The sequence below is a fragment of the Ailuropoda melanoleuca genome, unplaced genomic scaffold (genome assembly GCF_002007445.2).
Source record: "Ailuropoda melanoleuca isolate Jingjing unplaced genomic scaffold, ASM200744v2 unplaced-scaffold70338, whole genome shotgun sequence".
NCBI lineage: Eukaryota > Metazoa > Chordata > Mammalia > Carnivora > Ursidae > Ailuropoda > Ailuropoda melanoleuca.
The window spans coordinates 1-1,865 of NW_023245324.1; the positions used below are offsets into that span (position 1 = coordinate 1).

Here is a 1,865-nt window from a genome sequence, read left to right on the forward strand (position 1 = left end):
CAGTAGCCTGCACTGCAAACAGGCTGCTCTACGACAAGCAGAAGATGAACACTCGCCCGATGAAAAGGAGCTTCAAGAGGTATTCGGCACCCTCTCTGAATCGGCAGCAGGAGCTGTCTCACTGTCCACCTCCTCCTGAGCTGAGAGTGTGGGCCTCTTGCAGGAAAGCCAGAGAGAGCCAAGCCGGTCAGCGGTATGACCTCAAAATTTCTAAAGCAGGGAGTTGTGTAGATACGTGGAAACAGAGACCCTGTGACTTGGCCGTACCTTCTGAAGTGGATGTGCAGAAATACGCCAGAGGCAGGAGGTCTGCCACACATGATGTCTCACCTCTGGGAGTCTGGCCAGCCCGTGAGGTAAGAGGTGGCGGTGTGTTTGGATGTGAAGCTGGCGACGAGCCTCAGACAGCGGAGCTGACCTTCGTGCAGCCGCCGAATAATCCACCTCTCTCTGGACCTAGAAGGCCCTGGAAGGAAGCCGGATGGGAGGGACAGATGTCTCCTCCGCACCCCTTCACAGATGACCATTCAGACGGTGTCCCGCCCGAGTCAAAGACTGATGCTGGGGGGGTAGTCATTCGGCCAGAGGTGGCGGTCCCGCAAAAGGCCAGATGTCCCGTCACCTCGTCCCACAGCTCCAGCAGCTCAGCCAGCCTCAGCGGGCTTCCTCCCGGGACAGACCCAGAACAGCCTGAGATGGTGTCGGTCCGGCCTTCAGTCCAGGGGAAGGGCGTCAGACAGCCACCTCTACGCATCAGACTTCCCTGGAGCTCGGGAAAGAGTTGGTCGGGGAACACTTTTACTCCATGGGAGGACAGCAGCTTTCCTAAATCTCCATCTCTTGCTCCTGCTCCTAAGCCACCAAGTCTTTCCCAGCAACCCCCTGAGAACGTGACTGGAGTTAGCCCGCTTCCTGCAGCCACCCTGTCCACCGCCAGCTCCTCACTGAGAGCCCTGGCCACCCCGGTCACGGCCACGGCCACGTCCCAGAAATCCTCTGTGGAAGTGATTCGAGTTAGCGTGTTTCCTGCAGGCACTTTGCCCACCAGCAGCTCCTCACAAAGAGCCCCGGCCACCCCGGTCGCGGCCAAGTCCCAGGAATCCTCTGTGAAACAGGGCACTCGAGTTAGCAGGCTGCCTGCGACCACCGCCTCCACCGCCAGCTCATCCCAAAGCAGCCCGGCCGCCCAGGTCATGGCCAACTCTGCAGGCCGCAGCCTCCTCAAGGTGGCGGACCCCGGTTGTGGAGCGCAGGCTTTGGCGAGGGGCTCCGGCCCCGGGCAGGGCTCCAGAGCTGGCGCCACGGCTCCTGCGGGGATCAAGCCCAGCAGCCTGCCCTCAGGAGCTCGGCCCCCCAGTGCGGTGCCCACTGCAGCGCGGGGTCCTCCGGTCCGCGTTCAGTTTTTTTTAAAGCACGCTTCCGGCCTCAGGCCAGTTACTCTACTGGAGCTTCCACAAGATTCGCTCCTTTTGAACACCCCGCAGCAGCCAGAGCAGCGGCTCTATCAGTTGATTCCCCAAGAACAACTTCAGCAAGCCTCCACTTCTGGCCCTCAGGAGCCGGTGCCAGGGGGTTCAGGTGCACAAGGTGCAGCCAGTCCGAAAACGGCCTCATCTGCTCAGCCGGCTGTGCTCCTTACCCTCGCTGGAGAGGGGAGTTTGCCGCAGCCCCAGGCAGCGGTGTTGGCTCCGCTCGGCTCTGCGGAGAGCCCGAGGAGACCCGGGCAGAGCCGTCCTCGTCCTGGGCACCCGCTGCAGCCGGCCCCTGCCTCGCAGCCGCAGCCGGCCCCTGCCTCGGAGCCGCAGCCGACCCCTGCCTCGCAGCCGCAGCCGGCCCCTGCCCCGCAGCCGGCTCCTGCCCCGCAG

The 1,865-nt window shown here is 63.0% G+C and overlaps 1 protein-coding gene across 1 annotated transcript; it reads left to right on the forward strand.

The window, feature by feature from the left end:
• Positions 1–494: 494 nt before the first annotated feature.
• LOC100482723 (transcription factor SPT20 homolog) lies at positions 495–1,578 on the forward strand (the record flags this gene model as incomplete). Its single annotated transcript, XM_034652973.1, has 1 exon — positions 495–1,578. A coding segment is annotated over exon 1 (1,084 nt), but the record flags the coding sequence as incomplete, so codon positions are not given.
• Positions 1,579–1,865: the final 287 nt, after the last annotated feature.